The sequence below is a fragment of the Bolinopsis microptera genome, chromosome 6 (genome assembly GCF_026151205.1).
Source record: "Bolinopsis microptera isolate Bmic1 chromosome 6, MBARI_Bmic_1.0, whole genome shotgun sequence".
Taxonomy (NCBI): Eukaryota; Metazoa; Ctenophora; class Tentaculata; order Lobata; family Bolinopsidae; genus Bolinopsis; species Bolinopsis microptera.
Genome location: NC_087077.1, coordinates 8,420 through 31,269, shown reverse-complemented (window position 1 = coordinate 31,269; position 22,850 = coordinate 8,420). Strand labels below are relative to the sequence as shown.

General features: G+C 39.1%; 3 protein-coding genes across 3 annotated transcripts; 2 read left to right on the top strand and 1 right to left on the bottom strand.

Moving 5' to 3' along the window:
• The first annotated feature begins 554 nt into the window (after window positions 1-554).
• Window positions 555-14,813, top strand: LOC134816818 (carbohydrate sulfotransferase 8-like). The gene is made up of 4 exons (XM_063825810.1): window positions 555-590; window positions 8,035-8,109; window positions 8,409-8,456; window positions 13,895-14,813. Exons 1-4 carry the CDS (start codon window positions 555-557, stop codon window positions 14,744-14,746), a joined length of 1,011 nt encoding a protein of 336 aa, XP_063681880.1. The 3' UTR covers window positions 14,747-14,813.
• Window positions 10,720-12,307, bottom strand: LOC134817279 (ras-related GTP-binding protein D-like). The gene is made up of 5 exons (XM_063826414.1): window positions 12,255-12,307; window positions 11,758-11,943; window positions 11,573-11,642; window positions 10,882-10,977; window positions 10,720-10,733 (listed from the first exon to the last, which is right to left on the bottom strand). The coding sequence occupies exons 1-4, from the start codon at window positions 12,300-12,302 to the stop codon at window positions 10,931-10,933; spliced, it is 351 nt and encodes a 116-aa protein (XP_063682484.1). The 5' UTR covers window positions 12,303-12,307; the 3' UTR covers window positions 10,720-10,733; window positions 10,882-10,930.
• A 6,158-nt stretch (window positions 14,814-20,971) lies between the features above and the next one.
• Window positions 20,972-21,796, top strand: LOC134816816 (carbohydrate sulfotransferase 9-like). The gene has a single exon (XM_063825808.1). It carries the CDS (start codon window positions 20,972-20,974, stop codon window positions 21,794-21,796), a length of 825 nt encoding a protein of 274 aa, XP_063681878.1.
• Window positions 21,797-22,850: the final 1,054 nt, after the last annotated feature.

Here is a 22,850-nt window from a genome sequence, read left to right as displayed (position 1 = left end):
TACCTACTTTTTTTTTTTTTTTTTATATTTTTTTTTTTTTTTTTTTTTTTTTTTTTTTTTTTTTTTTTTTTTTTTTTTTTTTTTTTTTTTTTTTTTTTTTTTTTGTTTTTTTTTTTTTTTTTTTTTTTTTTTTTTTTGAGAGAAGAAGAAAAATTTGAAACTGACTAAGAAACCAAGGGATTTAATTTTACTTCCCTAAAAATTAAAATCTTTATTCATTTTAGACCACTTAAAAAAAAACATTCCCATTCATTGTGCAAAAAGTGGAGATTTACATTTTGTAACTAATGTAATCCGCTATCGATCGTAATTACTAAAAATACAAAAATACTCTACAAATTGTAACTGCAGTTTTACGGGAACGCTAAATGCTAATGAATCACTTGCAGGTACTTACCTCATAAGCATTTAGAGTCCTTGTGACCACGGTTTTCTAGTCCATCTTCCTTATATTCAGCGAATTATTTCTGCTTAAGCAGAAGTAATATTCAGTTATTGATCGCAAGCTAGGAAGAGTCAAGAAATAGACTCGCACTTTCTCGAACCCTCACGATATGTCGAAGAAAAGAACCCTTAACTTCGTAGCGCTGGTAACGTTCTACTTCGATTACATATGAGCTTTGTTAATTAAAGGACCAGTTAAACTGAAAAAAAAGTTATCCTCAAATTTAGCAGATGTGACAAATACAACTACAGCAACGAGTTTTCTAAATTCCTAAATCTCTAACTGCTCCTCTAACGCGTGTAATTAGCGTTTTGTATTATTTATGGAGCGATGACGTCAGAAAGTCCCTTGCGCGGCACTGAGTAGCTCGTGAGACTGGTATTTTAATAAACAGGTAGAAAATGGACATAATACAATGTTTCACTTTCTTTCTCCCCCACACTAACATCGAAAAGTAGTATTTTAGGGTACAATGTTGCTTCATAATTGTATAGAAACATGGCCATTCCGCACAATTTGCACTCATTCTAAATCATTAGGGCCTTCATAGCCCAATTTAGCGAGATGCCCATATTTTAGCATGATTTCTGGAACCCCAAAATCAGTTTTTTTTCATCTTTTTTCGGCCAATAACTGAAAAAGTAAGCACTTTAAAGGCATATGTTTGTTCGTAGTCATATATATATGCTAATTGCGATCTTTTGCACCCTTTCTAAAGACTCTATCACGATCCTATCAAAAATGGGCTCAGCACCACGCCCAAATGTTTTGGCAAATTCTCGAAAAGTAAGATATTAGGCCATAGGTTTTGCTCAGTAACTCCCTATATAAACAAGCAATGCGCTTGGTTTAAGCCGATTTAGGAAGTCCTACTACCTTTAGAAGTCAAGGGTTCGGTTACGTTGTTTGGGTCAATATGGCGGTGGCCCTCCTGGTTTTCTCCACAGGTCAAAAATGTCTCCAAACAGAAATCGTTTATACATACCTTCAGGAAGGTCGTCAAAGTTTTCGTGAGTATTAGAACAATGCAGGTTCATTTCCATAAATGTCCATAAATGACTGGACTTACACAACTTAAAGAGTAACTTAGAGAAAACTCTAATCATTTATCTCAAATTAAACTGTTAGTGGCCATGATCAACCTGTGGCCGACAATGTTTTAACGTAAATGTAAAAATCAGGAGTAATAAAAACAGTGTATTTTTTAGATTAAAGTGCTAGCTCATAGTTTGAGAATTGAATAGATATCGATGGTTCGTTTAGCCCATCTAACAATCGATCGTGGCCGTAATATATGGCCTAGAAGAATAGGGTCTGGAAATTCTATAGTTGTTTCAGTGGTCGATTGACTGAACACGTTTGCACTTGGTATTTTACACTTAACCAGTAGTTTAATTTATGTTATGTACCGAGATAATGCAATTAGGATAACACTAGGTAAGCCGTAAGCCCTATTTTCAAATCTACAACCGCACACCGTACACACCAATCAGTATTACTATTTGGTATGACCGGGTATTTTGGCGGAATTCTGTTCCCACGGCACTGTTCAGATAGAAGCTACATCTACGAATAATCCCAGAGGAACGGCCGTAAAGTACCGCCAGAACTTCTTGTCTCCTGTTTCTGGCTGACACAATGTGATTAAAGTTATAAATTCCGCTATGATATAAATATAATTGCTCTCGGAATTGAACCAACTCTACTTATCACGATCCTTCTAAACTCGTTAGAGTTTCATGGACCTGGGAAAAATAATTGGGGTAATCGGTACATGTCTCCCGGCTGTGTAATTAAGCAATGAAAACAATCCAAAATTATCACATTATATGACATAAGTTGTAATGAGCAGAAACTTTCTAACCGTAGCATCACCCGCCACTGTTTCAAGAAATTAGTCACTGTTTAAAATCAACGTGAGCACTGTACATACAAAATCGCTATTCCTTTAGTTAGGAGATACCAAAACTATAAGGATTTTGGAGAACTAAGGTAACTAGTCATATTTCTAAATTTGAGTGAGTTACAACGTGTGTTTATTGACGATGAAAGCATTCAATGTATTATACGCTATGCAAGCGCGCACGTGAGGGACTTTAGAAGGCACGACGCCACAGCTTATTTTTGCACATAAACACGCGTACTCGTACCTAGAGAATTGGTTCTTTCGGCGATACGATTCTTTACAGTTTTTTGTCACAGCTGTTTTAATCTTAGCCAAATTGGAGACCTACAAATGTTTCAGTTAATGTCCGTTTAAAGAGCAATGCTAATATGCAATTGGATTCTATAACCAAGCAAGCAATAAAGAACACATAATGCGATCAAAGTTTTTCTATTTTTATCTTTGTGAAGTTCGAAGTTTAACCGATATTATTTATATAAAGGATACGTAATGCAAACCTTGTACTGTGTATCTGGGCATGCTTGTTATTGCGCTATGTCATAGTAATGCTCTGTGGATAGTTTTGGAATCTCTATCTACTTCCTACGCCACGCTACAGCTAAAATTAAGAAGTGATGCGTTACGTAGAAACGTTCCTATGCTCAAAGGGACTGCCCTCTCATAAACTGTGTAAACACACTATTTAAGTAACAGCAGACGTGATCGTCCGATTTTTATACGGTGTTGGGCTTCGCCGGTGAGCTCGATATGGAGACGTGTTTTTGTATGTCCGTTTTTGTCCTTCGTGTGATTTGTCGCGTGTCGAGCGGGGAGCCCGGTGGTGACACTATATGATAGTACAGCCAAAACGGACATAATATGGTAATGGAAGCGCTGTGGATGTAAGCCTCTTGATTATACTCATCTTAGTGCGGACAAAAACGGACAAAAAAAGTTTATGAAAATAACATTTAGAATGCTTCCTCCTCCTCAGCGTCCCCTCAGTCCTCCTTCTCCTCCGCAGCAGTCCTCCTCCTAAGTCCATTCGTACCTTCGTACTCAGTATCCTCCTCCTCCTCCTCTGCAGTACTCAGTCGGCAGTCCTCGCTCCTCCACCTCACAGTCGCAGTCCTCCTTCGCCTCCTCCTCAGCAGTCCTCAGTCCTCCTCCTCTTCCGCCGCCTCCTCCTCTCCCACTCCTCCTCCTCCTCCTCCTCCTCCTCCTCCACCTCCTCCTCCTCTCCTCCTCCTCCTCCACCTCCTCCGCCTCCTCCTCTTCCGCCACCTCCTCTTCCGCCTCCTCCTCCTCTTCCCTCCTCCGCAGTCCTCAGTCCTCCTGCGCCTCACCCCCTCCTCTCCTCCTCTGCAGTCCCAGTCCGCCTCCTCCTCCTCCTCAGCAGTCCTCCCCCTATGTCCTCGGCCCGTGCCTCCTAATCCTCGTCCTCCGTCCTCCTCACAGTCCGTCAGTCTGCTCCTCCTCCTCACAAGTCCTCAGTCATCCTCTCCTCTCCTCAGGCCTCAGGCAGTCCTCAGTTCTCCTCCTCCTCCTCCTCCTCCTCCTCCTCCTCCTCCTCCGCCCTCCTCCTCCTCCTCCCCTCCTCCTTCCGCAGTTCCACAGTCCTCAGACCCTCCTCCTCCTCCTCCTCCTCCTCAGCTGTCCTCCCTCCTAATCCTCCCGTCCTCGTCCTCGTCCTCCTAAGTTCTCGTCCTCCTCATATTCCTCCTCCTCCTCCACACAGTCCTCAGATCCATCTCCTCCTCCCAGCATCCTCAGTCCTCCTTCTCCTCTCTCCTCACAGTCCTCAGTCCTCTCCTCAACCTCCTCCTCCCCTCCTCCTCCTCCTCCTCTCACCTCCTCCTCACTCTCCTCCCTCCATCTCCTCCTCCTCCTCCTCCTCCTCAGCTCCTCCTGCTCCTCCTCCCTTCCTCCTCCTCCTCCTCCTCCCTCCTCCTCCTCCTCCTCCTCCCAATACCTCATCCACCTCAGTTCTCTTCTCCTCCTCAGCCCGCCTCTCCCCGATACTCATCCTCCTCTTCAGCACCTACTCATCTCATTCCTCCCCTCATCATCCTCCTCATTATCCTCCTCCTCATCAGTCCCTCCTCCTCCTCCTGATCCTCCCGCGTCCTACCTCCTGAGTCCGCCTCCCATCCCCCCCAGCCGGAAAATGCAAGTCTCCTTACCGGGAGCAATTTACTCGCGGATTTAGAGCGTTTTAAGGATTTTTTATGTTTTTAAAGTCTGTTTCTATGTCAAATACCGACGGTAAAACTTCTCATAACAATTATGTTAATTAATTGTTAACGGACCAAACGTTACAAAATTAAAATATTGAGCCTTCTAACGAACGAAAAAAGAAGGCAAACACACATAAACAACTGTACTGAGAGGGAACAACTTTCACACAGAACTAAGAAATTTAGTGTCGTGATATCTCCATTAAATGAGAAGCTAAAATTCCGTTCTTTAAATCATATTAGGTATCTAGGGCCCTAAGTTAACGTCAACATGCACCACAAAATCTTTGCCAAAAGTTAAAAACTCTTTTACGTCATCCTTTAAGGATTTGTCATGACTCATTGTTCTGCATTTTTGAAAATTAAATTCAATTAATGAAAATTGTAACTATATAATGATGATGTAACAAGGGTACATAGCATAGGAGCATAATTCAAGCTATGCAGAGTGCAGACCAAATATTACTTTGTTATCTTGCCAAATTTATCGCCGATAAACCGTATTATTCGCGATAAATTTGAAAAAGTTATTTATTATCGCGATAAAGAAATTGTACAGATAATGGCAACCCTAATTAGCTTCCTCCTTGACCACGGGCTTTTTAGTCTATATTATAATTCAAAGAATATTCTGTCAGTTACGACCGCCACGGCCAAATTTGATTAGAAATAGAAGTTGCATAGAGCTATAGTAACTAAAGTGACGAGGGTTGTTGAACGTGCAAAGATTTTGGAATGGCATTTTGATCGTTTTGTGTTAATTACTTGTGTTTCATGCGGGGGGGGGGGGGGTCATAATATTCTTCCAAAACACAGTTAAGTAACTTTTGTACAAGTGGGGGTCTGCTGCTCATTTCCCAGAAAAACAGTTAGTACATGGTAAATAAGGGGGTGTCCATCCCCAAAAAACCCATTTTAACCTGTAATTTTCAATTTGGTAATGGTTGTTGGAGTTTTTTTTGGTTTTAAAAAATTTGTTTCCTATTTGTAACTTTTTGTCTAATTCGACTACATGCAAACAAAACCCCTACTAAATATGGGTATAAATTTGCCCATTGCTCATGTTTCATGAGCTGTTTAAAGGCAATTTTTTAAAACTCTAAATGCAAGCAGTCAGCAAAATATATGTCTTGCAATCATGAAACTTTCAAGACGACCAATAATGTTTTAGCCATGATCATGCATATTTTTAGAATATATTCTGAATACTAAATGATAGAAATTCCCGACTTTTCCTGCAAACAGTAATTGGAAGGCCGAAATATATATTGGCAAATAATTCATTCAAAAATTAACTGTAAATTATTTGCGATATTTTATTAAAATGTTTTTTTCTCTAGAAGTAAGTTTGATGATGATAATGACCAAATCCAACATCCTATAGTCTAGTATGTAAAATTAACTACTAACTTCACTCCTGTTACCACGGGCTTTCTAGTGATTTTATAAAGTAAGAGTCAATGATAATTACAAATTGAAATACGAGTTTGCAACGGAAAGTTTATAATAGGATAATAGAAGTAACTTGACAGTTAAATAAATATACAGTTTACAATTATTGAGCGCCAGTTTTGCAAAATAAAATCCCCAAAGTTGCCTAAAAGTATACATCCAACATATTCTTCAGCCAAGTACAAAGGAACTTATTTTACTTTCTAAAATGCATCGGTAAAGGAAAATTCAGGGTGGAAGAAGTTGCCTGTAGTCCATTAAAGGAAATCCGCTTTGTAAATGGGTACAACCTATCAATGACCTTGGGTGAATCCTGTTGAGATAGCCACTCCCAGGACAGACAGCCGAGGACTGCAATCTAGGATCACTAACAGAGTCATATGCACCAGACAGCTGCAGAGTCTGTTTATCTTCTGGTAAGGTCCTTGATAAGCACACTGCCTGTACTCCAAAGGTATGACGTAGTCGTATCTAGCTGATGGATGCAACATTGGAGGTGCTTGGGGTGTAAGTGGTCGTTTAACTGAGTAGGATTGTCCACCCAGCCATCTCAGTACTGGTTAAAAGTGGGGTGTGTTTCCGCTATTGGTCATGTTATTCTCTCGCAGGTTCCATCTCCATGTGCTTATTCTACCGGCTAATCCTCTGAAAGCAGTCTCCCAGATGTAGCCTCGCCGAAAGTTTGGTCTCTGTACCCAGAACTAACCTGGTCCAGGGGTTTGCGAACCACTCAAAACTGAAAAAATTTTTCAACCCTCTTTTAACTGCCTTCCTAACTTCAGCAGCTTTGATGAGCGTCAACCGGAACGCATCGGAATACAACAGTGAATTGTATTGACTTGACCTTGGTCATAAACTCATGTTTAAGGTACCTTCCGCTCTCGATAAACCATTCAGTGTGAAGACCCGGATTTGGGGAGCCTGTGAATAATGGTCTTGATTTTAGGAAAATAGTAAGTATGTCTTGGTTTTCCTGCATTTCCATTTGTTGGGTGACTAACAGCTTTATAGTTTACATAGTCCCCATTTAGTCCGGGTTTATTGCTGTTCGACCACTGGTGAGAAGGTGGAGTGAAGATGAAAGATCATTGGTTAACATTGCCTTTTGAATATTCACTTAAATGACAGACCCTAAGTTTGGTTTCAAGAAGAGGATAAAAATAACAGAGACCAGAGTCCAAAAAATGCGAGAATTACTGAACAGTTTTTCTCTCTTTCCGGTTATGTTCACGATCATCTGTCTGCATGGATATTGACAACTAGTTCTGGACTCAGCCTCTGTCTGAAAAATTGAAATTATACAAACTTAAATTAAGTTCCAGTCAATGCAAAGCTACAACTATACTCGAAGAAACTGATTTTAAAATAAGCGAAACGAATAAATTGAAATGCTTATTTTGAACGATAACAGTAAGTTGCCCGTATTAATGTTTTCTTAACTAAAACTTTTCCACTTTATCTAAAGGATACGCGCTTTGTTGAGGCAAATGTAAACAGTAAAAAGTTTAAGGTCGAACATTAACAGAAACTAGTTACTTTTCATACCGCTGAAGGAGTGCATTACCAAAAAAATGGGAAAGTGCTTTCCTGAAGGGGTGAAAATAGCATCCAGGGCTTCCCCAAAAAAAGGGCAACTATTCAACTTAACATTAACATAAACGTGCTCAAAACCAATGGATATTGATTTAAAAACCATTTGTTAGTACGCCGACTTACCATTATCAACAGGAAAGTGGTAAACCCGTTAAATGACGTGTTTAACCATTGGCTACCTGGGGAAATGGCATGTCATGCATAGAATAGATACTGATATACAATCTGATATACAATCTGGAGTACAAACAAAATTTAATATTTTTCTGAACTATTTAAATTATTTATCTTAATATCGTCCGCTCCCCTACGATAATTCACGTGCCTGCATCACATGAATCACACATTGGGTTTTCCCTTTTCTGAACCACATGAAGGTCGCGGAAGCGTAACAAATAAATGAGGAAAGAAAATATGGACAGAACAACAAGAACAAAAACCACATTAAAAAACTGAGGAATCAGGAGAACCATCTGCAACCCAATTTTGTGGTAATTATGTTGTGTTTAAATTGTTTACATTTAAAAACGGCTGTAATCTTCGTGGGATGAATATTCTGTATGTGATTTATTTTAGAAGAAACTACTACTAGCTTCCTCCCTTTTAACACGAGCTTTCCTAATCATTATTATAATCAAAGAATTATTCCTATCGGTCTTCTGTATGTACGACTCGCCCAACGTGCAAATTAGAAACAAATAGAAGTTGCATAGTAACCATAGTAACGAGAGTTGTTGGAAAGCGTGCCTGCAAAGATTGTTGGAATGGATTTTTGATCTTTTTTTGTTGTTATTACGTTGTGTTCAGTGCGAGCTACATCTTAAATATTTCGTTGTATCTTGCGGTTGTGACTTGCGATGGATATTTTTTTGATTCGATAAAAACTGACCGCCATGAATTCTCTTGTATCATGACACTTTCAAAACGCACCAATTAATTTAGGCCAAGATCAATGCATATTTATAGAATATATCTGAATACAAAATGAGAGTTATTATTGCAAATAATGCATTACATAAATATAATTTGCAGATTATTCATTATTATTGTTACGATATATTATCGAAAGGATGTTTCCTAGAATGTTTATGTATGATATGATGAAGACCAAATTCCTAACTCCTACAGTCAGTATGAAAATAAACGTCGTAATTTAAAATATATGTTGTGATCACTGTAGATCATAGAGCTGTAAATATCAACTTTCACATGGCCTAATAAATGAGGTCTATCTCTAAAACATAATATACAGTGTAGAAGATTGCGAATTTCGAGTAATAATGCATTGTCTCAAATGAAATAATGATTTTAAAAGGGTCTATTTACACTATACAAGTTTTATCACCACGAAGAATCTCAAACCCTCAAAAAACCATTCAATCATTTCCCCATCACCACAACCAATTCCCAAAACATTAGATCAATGACATTTCAGAGACCTATAACACAAGCCATAAACCCTCCTCCACTGGATGATCCCAAGTAGAAAAGTCTTAATGATGTCAAACCCTAAAATACTAACATAGAGAGTAGGGTCTCGAAGAAGTGGCAAAACCAGTATCCAGGAAGGATGGTTGTTCATAAGATGATGCAAATGAGACGATATTTCTGGAAAGCACACACCAAGGACACGTCATCTATCACACGTCGTATCCTACGTTTCTTGATTTTAGCAAACTGTATATGACATCATGGAAAGATCGTGGGATTGGTGCTTTTTATCACACATTGCAGCTCTAGTTGATATTGTTTGTCTTTGATTTTAACCAGCGGGGATTCGAACAGTGTTCTCTAGTCTAGGTATCACTTCACGAGACTGAGCACGAGGACGTTTCTAAGAACTGTTATAGAATGTATCTACGATTTTTCCTGGGCAAGTAGGTATCAAAATAATGTTAACATTTCAGTACCATATTTATATGTATAATCTTATCTTGTGTCATTCTCATAATTGTCGTCAATCTTTTAATTAATACCTGTTACAATAGATGTCTCTTTTCGAGCAATTTTTAGATAATGTTTTTTTCATGAGGAGAAGAAGTGCTTTTTTTACGCACGATTGTAAGGGGATTTGTCGTTGGATGGGGGAAAGGGACTGCAGGAGAAGGCGCGAAGAGCACATATCCTGATTCTGTGTAATAAACGTACATTAAAATACATACTGAGAATGATATTTTGGTCGACCGCAGGATACTATTTCGACTAATTGCGTTTCGACCACGGCCCTCTCGGACAGGCGTTTCACTGTAGCATAGGGTGGCACAACCCCAAGTGGCTTGAGTGGTTTGAGAGGTCAAAACTTGGTTTTTATGATGGTTTGGGATAGGCAGTACCCATTTTTATACTAAAACATGGGCCACCTACCCCGGAACATAAATCGCATACGGGGGTAAAGATTTTCAATCTTGATTTGACCTGGATTTCAGCTATTTTGGGATGGGCGTGGCCCCTGGGAGTGGCCCGAGTGGGTTGGGAGGTCGAAACTTGATTTTTATGATGGTTTGGGACAGGTACTAACTATTTAAACCCCTAAACCTGTTCCAAATACCCCGGAACACAAATCGCATACAGGGGTGAAATCGCATACAAATCGCATACACAAATCAAGGAAACGTGCTCTCAAATATAAAGTAGACCCTTTCGAAGTATGTGCCGGAATTGACCTACGATCAAAACATTCACGTTAGCATGTGACTCTTTTCAATTTACACCACGGACCACCTAGAACTATAACATTATAACAGTACGGAGTTTTTTATAAAACGCTGTGCATACTTTATCGGCCCACAACTTCAAGTCATGTGGTTATTTTATCGCAAAATTTGCTGGGTATCTTGGAGATAAATAGAAGATTGTTGGTACAAAGTCTGAAGTCTCTACTCTCAAATCTGTTACATCAGATTAACCGAGTTTTACAAAAAATCGAACTGTGGAATATTTTCGGACCATGGTATCTGTCACGTGATGAGGCGACCATAACACAGTTTCAGGAAACTTTAGTCATGGACCGGCAAAGTGTGCAAACCTTTTTACGTAGATTAAAACACCGTACCTCAATATTTTCAAGCATTCCCTTGTTATCCAGACCAACGAGTGTGTTAACTATTTTATCTAATGCCTCCTGAAATATAACATTTTGTAAAACGTCTACTTTAACTTAAAAGCTGTAATCAGTATCTAAAATTAAGTAAAAATAATATTTCACGCATAATTAACAAACACTATCTAAATGATACAAAATAAACGGGTTAATATCAAACTAGAAGTACCTTATATTCTTCCAAAACATCGATAACAAAAATAAGAGCACATTTTCCATCAAAAATATGTGAGTAGTCTATTGCCGAGTCCTCCAATGCGTCTGCCTGAAAAATGGTTGGTAAAACAGAATGGGGATGAGAGCTTACTTTAGGTGAACATTTCGTTGATTCTGATAAAATCTTCAGGTTTTGTACGTAACAGTTCATAATTTGTATCTAGATGAGCTGCCAGGTTTGCAGTAACTTTCATAAAAGTATGAAATGGATTTTTGCTACTTTGCACGAGTTTTTATTTAGGTATGTGTAGAATTAAAGCAGAATGCTTCATAAATCTCGCGGCACAGGAGATGGTTGGGGTTGTGCCCACCTATGCTACAGTGAAAGCTGTACCGAGAGGGCCGTGGTCGAAACGCAATTAGTCAGGGAAATAGGATCCCTGCGGTCGACAAAATTATCATTATCAGTATGTATTATAATGTACGTTATTACACAGAATCAGGATATTGATTTCGAAAGAGTTTTAAGACAAATTTTCAATCGTGGTAAAAAAGCCTTTTTCTATGAAAAAACATCTATCTAAAATTGCTGATAAGAGATATATTGTAACAGTATTAATACATAATTCTAAGAATTATGAGAATGACACAAGATATGATTATACATATAAATATGTACTGAAATGTTAACATTATTTTGATACCTACTTGCCCAGGAAAATCGTAGATAACATAGTCTATAAAACAGTTCTTAGAAACGTCCTCGTGCTCCAACTGGAATGTTAGAATGTGGTTAAAATCAACAGCACAACAATATCAACTAGAGCTGCAATGTGTGATAAAAAAGCAAGTCAAACCAGTTTGATAAAATCAAGAAAGTGAACTCTACCTTGGTGGTGCTTTCCAGAAATATCGTCTCATTTGCACTCATCTTATGAAACACCACCTTCCTGATACTGGTTTTGCCACTTCTTCGCAGACCAAAAAGTAGTATTTTAGGTTTGACATCATTAATGTCTTCTTCTACTTCGGGATCATCCAGTGGAGGAGGGTTTATGGCTTGTGTTATAGGTCTCTGAAATGTTCATTGATCTAATGAATTTTGGAATGTGTGGTGATGGGGAAATGATTTGAATGGTTTTTTGAGGGTTCTGAGATTCTTCGTGGTGATAAAACTTGTATTGTGTAACTAAGATCCTTTAAAATCATTATTTATTTGAGACATTGCATTATTACTCGAAATCTCGCATTCTTCTACACTGTATATTATGTTTTAGAGATAAGACCTCATTTAATTAGGCCGAATGTGAAAGTCTGATATTTACAGCTCTATGATTACAGTTGATCACAACAAATATTTTAAATTACGAGTTTAATTTTACATACTTGACTGTAGGAGTTAGGAATTTGGTCATCATCATCATCAACATACATTCCTAGAGAAAAATCCTTTCGATAAATATATCGTACAATAATAATGAATAATCTGCAATTAATTTTGTAATGCATTATTTGCAATAAACTATCATTTAGTATTCAGAATATATTCTATAAATATGCATTGATCATGGCTAAACATTATTGGTCGTTTTGAAAGTGTCATGATACAAGAATTCATGGCGGTCAGTTTTTATCGAATCAAAAAATATCCATCGCAAGTCACAACCGAAGATACAACCGATTAAGATGTAGCTCGCACTGAACACAACGTAATAACAACAAAAACGATCAAAATTCCATTCCAACAATCTTTGCAGGTGCACGTTCAACAACTCTCGTTACTATGGTTACTATGCAACTTCTATTTGTTTACCTAATTTGCACGTGGGCGGTCGTACATACAGACAGACAGACTAGAATAATTCTTTGAATTATAATAATGATTAGAAAGCTCGTGTTAAAAGGGAGGAAGCTAGTAGTATTCTTTAAAATAAATCACATACAGAAATATTCATCCCAACCGAAGATACAGCCGATTTAAATGTAAACAATTTAAACACAACATAATTACCACAAAATTGGGTTGCAGAGTTCTCCTGATTCCTCAGTTTTTTAATGTGGTTTTTGTTCTTGTTCAGTTCTGTCCATATTTTCTTCCTCAAATTATTTGTTACGACTTCCGCGACTCATGCTGGTTCAGAAAGGAAAACCAAAGTGTTTTAATCATGTGATGCAGGCACGTGAAATATCGTAGGGGAGCGGACGATAATAAGATAAATAATTTAAATAGTTCAGAAAAATATAAATATTGTATTGTATCAGATGTATATCAGATGTATATCAGTATCTATATCCTAAGCATTAAATAGCCATTTCCCCATGTAGCAATGGTTAACACGTCATTTACACGGGTTTACACTTCCTGTGATAATGGTAATTAGGCGTCCTAAAAATGGTTTAAATCCAATATCCATTTGTTGAGCACGTTTATGTTAATGTTAAGTTGAAATAAGTAGCCCTTTTTTTGGGAAGCCCTGGATGATATTTTCACCCCTTCAGGAAAGCACGTTCCCAATTTTTTTGATAATTGCACTCTTCATGCGGTTTGAAAAGTAACTAGTTTCCTGTTAATGTTCGACCTTAACTATTTTACTGTTTACATTTGCCTCAACAAAGCGCGTATCTTTAGATAAAGTGAAAAGTTTTAGTTAAGAAAACATATAATACGGGCAACCTTACTGTTATCGTTCAACATAAGCATTTCAATTTATTCGTTCGCTTATTTTAAAATCAGTTTCTTCGAGTATAGTTGTAGCTTTGCATTGAATGGAGACTTAATTTAAGTTGTAATAATTTCAATTTTTCAGACCAGAGCTGAGTCCAGAACTAGTTGTCCAATATCCATGGCAGAAGTTCGTGAACATAACCGAAAGAGAGAAAAACTGTACAAAATTCTCATTTTTTGGACTCTTGTCTCTGTTATTTTTATCCTCTTCTTGAAACCAAACTTAGGGTCTGTCATTTCAAGTGAATATTCAAAAGGCAATGTTACCAATGATCTTCATCTCACTCCACCTTCTCACCAGTGGATCGAACAGCAAATAAACCGGACTATGGCTATGTTAAACTATAAAGCTGTTAGTCCACCCAACAAATGGAAATGCAGGAAACCAAGACATACTTACTATTTTCCTAAAATCAAGACCATATTCACAGGCATCCCCAAATCCGGGTCTTCAAACTGGAAAGAGTTCCTAATGAGAGCGGAAGGTACCTTAAACATGAGTTTAGGACCAAGTCAAGTCAATACCATTCACAAGTTGTATTCCGATGAGTTCCGGTTAGACGCTCATTCAAATGCTGCTGACGTTAGGAAGGCAGTTAAAAGAGGTGAAAATATTTTCAGTTTTGCAGTGGTTCGCAACCCCTGGACCAGGTTAGTCTCTGGGTACAGAGACAAACTTTCCGGCGAGGCTACACCTGGGAGACCTGCTTTCAGAGGATTAGCCCGGAGAATAGCACATGAGATGAACCTGCGAGATAACATGACCAATAGCGGAACACACCCCACTTTTAACCAGTATCTGAGATGGCTGGTGGACAATCCTAATAAGTTAAACGACCACTTTACACCCCAGCACCTCCAACTGTGCATCCATTCAGCTAGATACGACTACGTCATACCTTTGGAGTACAGCAGTGTGCTTAACAAGGACATTAACCAGAAGATAAACACTACTCTGCAGCTGTCTGGTGCATATGACTCTGTTAGTGATCCTAGATTGCAGTCCTCGGCTGTTCTGTCCAGGGAGTGGCTATCTCAACAGGATCACCAGGTCATTGATAGGTTGTACCACATTTACAAAGCGGATTTCGCTTTAATGGACTACAGCAACTTCTCCCACCCTGATTTTCCTTTACCGATGCATAGAAAGTAAAATAAGTTCCTTTGCTCACTTTGGCATGAAGAATATTTTGGCATGTATACTTTTAGGCAACTTTGGGGATTTTATTTTGCAAAAATGGCGCTCAATAATTGTAACTGTATATTTATTTAACTGCTCAAGTTCCTTCTATTATCCTATTATTAACTCTTCCGTTTGCAAACTCGTATTTCAATTTGTAATTATCATTGACTCTTACTTTATAAATCACTAGAAAGCCCGTGGTAACAGGAGTGAAGTTAGTAGTAATTTTACATACTAGACTATAGGAGTTAGGAATTTGGTCATTATCATCATCAACATACATTCCTAGAGAAAAAACATTTTAATAAACATATCGCAAATAATTTACAGTTAATTTTTGAATGAATTATTTGCAATATACTATTTCGCATTCCAATTACTGTTTGCAGGAAAGTCGGGAATTTCTATCATTTAGTATTCAGAATATATTCTAAAAATATGCATTGATCATGGCTAAACATTATTGGTCGTCTTGAAAGTTTCATGATGCAAGACATATATTTAGCTGCTGCTATCATTTAGAGTTTTAAAAATTGCTTTAAACAGCTCATTAAACATTGAGAAATGGGCAAATTATACCCACTATTTAGTAGGGGTTTTGTTTTCAATGTAGTCGAATTAGACAAAAAGTTACAAAAAAGGAAACAAATTTTTTAAAACCCAAAAAAAACCTCAAAAACCATTACCAAAATTGAAATTAGAGGTAAAATGGGTTTTTTGGGGTTGGACACCCCCCTTATTACCATGTACTAACTGTTTTTCTGGGAAATGAGCAGCAGACCCACCACTTAGTACAAAAGTACTAACTGTGTTTTGGAAGAAAATATGACCCCCCCCCCCCCCCCCGCACTGAACACAACGTAATAACAACAAAAACGATCAAAATGCCATTCCAAAAATCTTTGCACGTTCAACAACCCTCGTCACTTTAGTTACTATAGCATATATGCAACTTCCTATTTCTCATCAAATTTGGACGTGGGCGGTCGTACAGACAGAATAATTCTTTGAATTATAATATAGACTAAAAAGCCCGTGGTCACACGGAGGAAGCTAATTAGGGTTGCCATTATCGGTACAATTTCTTTTATCGCGATAATCAATAACTTTTTCAAAATTATCGCGATAATATCGGTTATCGGCGATAAATTTGGCAAGATAACAAAAGTAATATTTGTCTGCACTCTGCATACTTGAATTATGCTCCTATGCTATGTAACCTTGTTACATCATCATTATATAGTTACAATATCATTAATTGAATTTAATTTTCAAAAATGCAGAAACAATGAGTCATGACAAATCCTTAAAGGATGACGTAAATGAGTTTTTAACTTTTGGCAAAGATTTTGTGGTGCATGTTACGTTAACTTAGGCCTCGCATACCCTAATATGATTAAAGAACGGAATTTCTAGCTTCCACATTTAATGGAGATATCACGCACACTAAATTTCTAGTTCCTAGTTTGAAATGTTGTTCCCTCTCAGTACAGTGTTTATGTGATGTTTGCCTTCTTTTTTCCGTTCGTTAGAAGGCTCAATATTTTATTTTTGTAACGTTTGGATCGTTAAATTAATTAACATAATTGTATGAGAAAGTTTTACGTCGGTATTTGACATAGAACAGACTTTAAAACCATAAAAAATCCATTAAAACGCTCTAAATCCGCGAGTAAATTGCTCCCGGTAAGGAGACTTTGCATTTTCCGGCTGGGGATGGAGGAGGACTCAGGAGGAGGACTCGGGAGGACTCAGGAGGAGGAGGAGGACTGATGAGGAGGAGGACTAATGAGGAGGAAGATGAGGAGGAGGACTGAGTAGGAGCTGAAGAGGAGGATGAGTATCGGGGAGGAGGAGGGCTGAGGAGGAGGAGAACTGAGGAGGATGAGGATTGAGGAGGAGGAGGAGGAGGAGGAGGAGGAGGAGGAGGAGGAGGAGGAGGAGGAGGAGGAGGAGCTGAGGAGGAGGAGGAGGAGGAGGAGGAGGAGGAGGAGGAGGAGGAGGAGGAGGAGGAGGAGGAGGAGGAGGAGGAGGAGGAGGAGGAGGATGAGGAGGACTGAGGACTGCTGAGGAGGAGGAGAAGGAGGACTGAGGACTGCTGAGGAGGAGGAGAAGGACTGAGGACTGCTGAGGAGGAGGAGGAGGAATACTGAGGAGGACGAGAACTTAGGAGGACGAGGACGAGGACGAGGACTTAGGAGGAGGACTGCTGAGGAGGAGGAGGAGGAGGAGGAGGACTGAGGACTGAGGACTGCGGAGGAGGAGGAGGAGGAGGAGGAGGAGGAGGAGGAGGAGGAGGAGGAGGAGGAGGAGGAGGAGGAGGAGGACTGAGGACTGCTGAGGCCTGAGGAGGAGGAGAAGGAGGACTGAGGACTGCTGAGGAGGAGGAGAAGGACTGAGGACTGCTGAGGAGGACGAGGACGAGGACTTAGGAGGACGAGGACGAGGACTTAGGAGGAGGACTGCTGAGGAGGAGGAGGAGGAGGACTGAGGACTGCTGAGGAGGAGGAGGAGGAGGAGCAGGAGGACTGAGGACTGCGGAGGAGGAGGAAGAGGAGGAGGAGGAGGAAGAGGAGGAGGAGGAAGAGGAGGAGGAGGAGGGGGAGGAGGAGGAGGAGGAGGAGGAGGAGGAGGAGGAGGAGGAGGAGGAGGAGGAGGAGGAGGAGGAGGAGGAGGAGGAGGAGGAGGAGGAAGAGGAGGAGGACTGAGGACTGCTGAGGAGGAGGAGAAGGAGGACTGACGACTGCTGAGGAGGAGGAGGAGGACTGCCGACTGAGTACTGCTGAGGAGGAGGAGGAGGAATACTGAGGACGAGGACGAGGACTTAGGAGGAGGACTGCTGAGGAGGAGAAGGAGGACTGAGGACTGCTGAGGAGGAGGAAGCATCTAAATGTTATTTTCATAACTTTTTTTGTCCGTTTTTGTCCGCCCTACTTTATATAATCAAGAGGCTTACATATGAACATACATATTATGTCCGTTTTGAAAATATAGTAGTGGTACCGAACGGACAAAAACGAACGGACAAAAACGGACACAAAACATGATCCGGAAGCCGAAGCAAACCGTATAAAAATCGGACGATCACGTCTGCTAGATACTTAAATAGTGTGTTTACACAGTACTGAGAGGGCAGTCCCTTTGAGCATAGGAACGTTCTACGTAACGCATCACTTTCTTAATTTAGCTGTAGCGTGGCGTAGGAAGTAGATAGAGATTCCAAACTTTCACAGAGCAATTACATATGACATAGCGCAATACAAGCATGCCCCAGATACACAGTACAAGGTAGCATTACGTCATCCTTTAATAAAATTAATATCGGTAAAATTCGAACTTCAAAGATAAAAATAGAAAACTTTGATAGCATTATCGTGTTCTTTATTGCTTGCTTTGTTATAGAATCAATTGCAATATTAGCATTGCTCTTTAAAGGACCAGTTAACTGAAAAATTTGTAGTCTCCAATTTGGCTAAGATTTAAATCAGCTGTGACAAACTGGTAAAGAATCGTATCGCCGAAAGAACCAATTCTCTAGCGTACGTGTAACGCGTGTTATTGCAATAATAAGCTGTGGCGTCGTGACGTCATAAAGTCCCTCAGTGCGCGCTTGCATAGCGTAATACATTGCAAATGTTTATCATCGTCAATAAAACACGTGTAACTCACTCAAATTTTAGAATTATGACTATTACCCTAGTTCTCCAAAATCCTTATAGTTTTGGCTATCATCCTAACTAAAGGAATAGCTGATTGTATGTACAGTGCTCACGTCATGATTTTAAACAGTGACATAATTTCTTGAACAGTGGCGGGTGAATGTACGGTTAGAAAGTTTCTGCTATTACAACTTATGTCATATAATGTGATAATTTTGGATTGTTTTCATTGCTTAATTACACAAGCAGGGAGACTGTACCGATTATTTTTCCCCAGTCCATGAAACTCTAACGAGTTTAGAAAGGATCTAGATAAGTAGGAGTTTGTTCAATTCCGAGAGCAATTATATTTATATCATAGCGGAATTTCTAACTTTAATCCACATGTGTCAGCCAGTACAGGAGACAAGAAGTCTGGCTACTTTACGGCCGTTCCTCTGGGATTATTAGTAGAAGTAGCTTCTATCAGAACAGTGCCGTGGGAACAGAATTCCCGCCAAAATACCCGGTCTACCAAATAGTAATACTGATTGGTGTGTACGGTGTGCGGTGTGTTTTGAATTAGACTTACGGCTTACCTAGTTGTTATCCTAATTGCATTATCATCGGTACATAACATAAATAAACTACTGGTAAGTTTAAATACCAAGTGCAAACGTGTTCAGTCAATCGACCCACTGAACAACTATAGAATTTCCAAGACCCTATTATTCTCTGGCCATATATTACGGCACGATCGATTGTTAGATGGCTAAACGACCAACGTTAATCTATACAATTCTAAAACTATGAGCTAGCACTTTAATCTAAAAATACACTTTTTATATTACTCCTGATTTTTACATTTCACGTTAAACATTGTCGCCACAGGTTGATCATGGACACTAACAGCTTAATTTGAGATAAATGACTTAAGAGTTTCTCTAAAGTTAACTCTAAAGTTGTGTAGTCCAGTCATTTATGGACATTTATGGAAATGAACCTGCAAATGTTCAAATACTCACGAAACTTTGCACAGACCTTCCTGAAGGTATGAATAAACGATTTTCGTTTGGAGACATTTTTTGACCGTGGAGAAAACCCAGGAGGGCCACGCCCATATTGACCCAACAACGTAACCGACCCCTTGCTTCTAAAGGTCGTAGAGACTTCTAAATAGGCTTAAACCAAGCGGCATATGCTTGTTTATATAGGAGTTACTGAGCAACACATGGCCTAAAATCCTTACTTTTCGAGAAATTTGCCAAAAACCATTTTGGGCGTGGTGCTGAGCCCATTTTTGATAGGATCGTGATAGAGTCTTTAGACAGGGTGCAAAAGAACCGCAATTAGCATATTAATATATGACTTACGAACAAACATATGCCTTAAAGTGCTTACTTTTTCAGTTATTGGCGAAAAACTGATTTTCGGTTCCAGAAATCATGCTAAAATATGGGCATCTCGTAAATTGGGCTATGAAGGCCCTACAGATTTTTGAATGAGTGCAAATTGTGCAGAATGGCCATGTTTATATACAACTTATGAAGCAACATGTACCCTAAAATACTTACTTTTCGAGTTATTTGGGGGAGAAACATTGTATTATGTCCATTTTCTACCTGTAAAATACAGTCTCACGAGCTACTCAGTGCGCGCAAGGGACTTTATGACGTCATCGCCAAAATAATACAAACGCTAATTACACGCGTTAGAGAGCAGTTAGAGATTTAGGAATTTCGACTCGTTGCTTAGTTTGCTATTTGTCACAATCTGTCAAAATATGAGGATAACTTTTTTTTCAGTTAACTGGTCCTTTAATAACAAGCTCATATTTCATCGAGTAGAACGTTACCAGCGATACGAAGTTAAGGTTCTTTCTCTCGACATATCGTGAGGGTTCGAGAAAGTGGCGAGTCTATTTCTTGACTCTTCCAGCTTGCTATCAATAAACTGAATATTCACTTCTGCTTAAGCAGAAATAATTCTCTGAATCATAAGTAAGATGACTAGAAAACCCGTGGTCACAAGGACTCTAAATGCTTAGAGGTAGTACCTGCAAGTGTATTCATTAAGCATTTAGAGTCCCGTAAAACTGCAGTTACAAGTTTGCTAGAGTATTTTTGTATTTTTAGTAATTACGATCGATATCGGATACATAGTTACAAAATGTAAATCTCCAACTTTTTGCACAATGAACTGGAATGTTTTTTTTAAGTGGTATAAAAATGAAATAAAAGATTTAATTTTTAGGAAAGTAAAATTAATTCCCTTGGTTTCTTAGTCAGTTTCAAAGTATGTAACGTCGATACCAAAGAGTCAGAACGAAGTCCAGAACTAGTTGTCCATGGCAGAAGTTCGTAAACATAACCGAAAGAGAGAAATACTGTTCAAAATTCTCCTTTTTTGGACTCTTGTCTATGTTATTTTTATCCTCTTCTTGAAACCAAACTTTGGGTCTGTTATTTCCAGTGAATATTCAAAAGGCAGTGTTACCAATGATCTTCATCTCACTCCACCTTCTCACCAGTGGATCGAACAGCAAATAAACCGGACTATGGCTATGTTAAACTATAAGGCTCTTAGTCCACCCAACAAATGGATATGCAGGAAACTAAGACATACTTACTATTTTCCTAAAATCAAGACCATATTCACAGGCATCCCCAAATCCGGGTCTTCAAACTGGAAAGAGTTCCTAATGAGAGCGGAAGGTACCTTAAACATGAGTTTAGGACCAAGTCAAGTCAATACCATTCACAAGTTGTATTCCGATGAGTTCCGGTTAGGCGCTCATTCAAATGCTGCTGACGTTAGGAAGGCAGTTAAAAGAGGTGAAAATATTTTCAGTTTTGCAGTGGTTCGCAACCCCTGGACCAGGTTAGTCTCTGGGTACAGAGACAAACTGTCCGGCGAGGTTACACCTGGGAGACCTGCTTTCAGAGGATTAGCCCGGAGAATAGCACATGAGATGAACCTGCGAGATAACATGACCAATAGCGGAACACACCCCACTTTTAACCAGTATCTGAGATGGCTGGTGGACAATCCTAATAAGTTAAACGACCACTTTACACCCCAGCACCTCCAACTGTGCATCCCTTCAGCTAGATACGACTACGTCATACCTTTAGAGTACAGCGGTGTTCTCAACAGGGACATTAAACAGAGGATAAACACTACTCTGCAGCTGTCTGGTGCATATGACTCTGTTAGTGATCCTAGATTGCAGTCCTCGGCTGTTCTGGCCAGGGAGTGGCTATCTCAACAGGATCACCAGGTCATTGATAGGTTGTACCAAATTTACATAGCGGATTTCGCTTTAATGGACTACAGCAACTTCTCCCACCCTGATTTTCCTTTACCGATGCATAGAAAGTAAAATAATTTCCTTTGCTCACTTTGGCATGAAGAATTTTTTGGCATGTATACTTTTAGGCAACTTTGGGGATTTTTATTGCAAAAATGGCGCTCAATAATTGTAACTGTATATTCAATAACTGCTCAAGTTCCTTCTATTATTCTATTATTTAAAACTCTTCCCTTCGCAAACTCGTATTTCAATTTGTCATTATCATTGACTCTTAGGGGTCGTTCACATATTACGTAATCAGCCGAGGGGGGGTTTCCAAATGCTTACGGTTGATTACGCGGGGGGGGGGGGGGGGGGGGGTTTTGGTCGTTGATTACGTAATCAAAATTATCTTTTTTACCCTCCAGAATAATAACAATTGGAAAATATTTTAATTCAAACTCCACTCAATTTCATTCTGATAGTGATAAAATTTAGAAATTGATCGGATATTCGACTATAGTATTAGTGAGTAGTTTGAAAGGTGCTAGGCCAGATATCATAACAATGATATCATAACAATGATATCGGCTCATCATGATCATGGTAGCATGAAACGTAAAGAAAAATGATTTCCAGGGAAAAAGTCAAAGGGGGGGGGGGGGGGGGGGGGGGGGGGGGGGGGGGGGGGGGAAGTCAGGCCATGATTACGTAATATTGCTGTCAGGGAGGGGGGGGGGTTGGGTCTTGATTACGTTGATTACGGAGGAGGGAGGGGGGTAAAAAATTGCTAAAAAATGATGACGTAATATGTGAACGACCCCTGACTTTATAAATTACTAGAAAGTCCGTGGTAACAGGGATGAAGCTAGTAATAATTGTACATACTTGACTATAGGAGTTAGGACTTTGGTCATCATCATCATCAACATACATTCCTAAAGAAAAAACATTTTAATAAACATATCAAATAATCTACAATTAATTTTTGAATGCATTATTTGTAATAAACTATTTCGCATTCCAACTATTGTTCGCAGGAAAGTCGGGAATTTCTATCATTTAGTATTCAGAATATATTCTATAAATATGCATTGATCATGGCTAAACATTATTGGTCGTTTTGAAAGTGTCATGATACAAG